General features: G+C 68.8%; 1 protein-coding gene across 1 annotated transcript in view; it reads right to left on the bottom strand.

Moving 5' to 3' along the window:
- Positions 1–263, bottom strand: part of BRD4 (bromodomain containing 4) — an 87,582-nt gene that overhangs the window by 5,773 nt on the left and 81,546 nt on the right. Inside the window, exon 14 of the mRNA XM_010834002.1 lies at positions 2–165. Coding sequence (XP_010832304.1) covers positions 2–165 — 164 coding nt within the window. The remainder of the gene's footprint in view (position 1; positions 166–263) is intronic.

Below are 263 nucleotides of genomic sequence, written 5' to 3'. Positions count from 1 at the left end.
CCTCCTGCAGCAGCACTTGGGGGGGCTGAGCCATGGGGGGCTGCGGGAGGAGGGGTGGCTGGGCCAGGGCGGGCGACACAGTGGGGGGACGGGAAGCCTTGGGGGGCAAGGCGGCAGCTCGGTTACTGGGCCGTGATGGCTGCTGAGGCAGCGCGTTGTGCAAAGCTGCAAGGACGGGAGCCAGGTGGTGAGGCTCACACACTGTGCGGCCCCCAGCCCAGCCTTTCTCCTCCATCCCGCCCTCTGACTTGTCTCCCTTCAAC

Source organism: Bison bison, unplaced genomic scaffold (assembly GCF_000754665.1).
Source record: "Bison bison bison isolate TAMUID 2011002044 unplaced genomic scaffold, Bison_UMD1.0 scf7180017863978, whole genome shotgun sequence".
Classification (NCBI taxonomy): Eukaryota; Metazoa; Chordata; class Mammalia; order Artiodactyla; family Bovidae; genus Bison; species Bison bison.
This window is presented reverse-complemented; position numbering and strand designations above follow the sequence as displayed.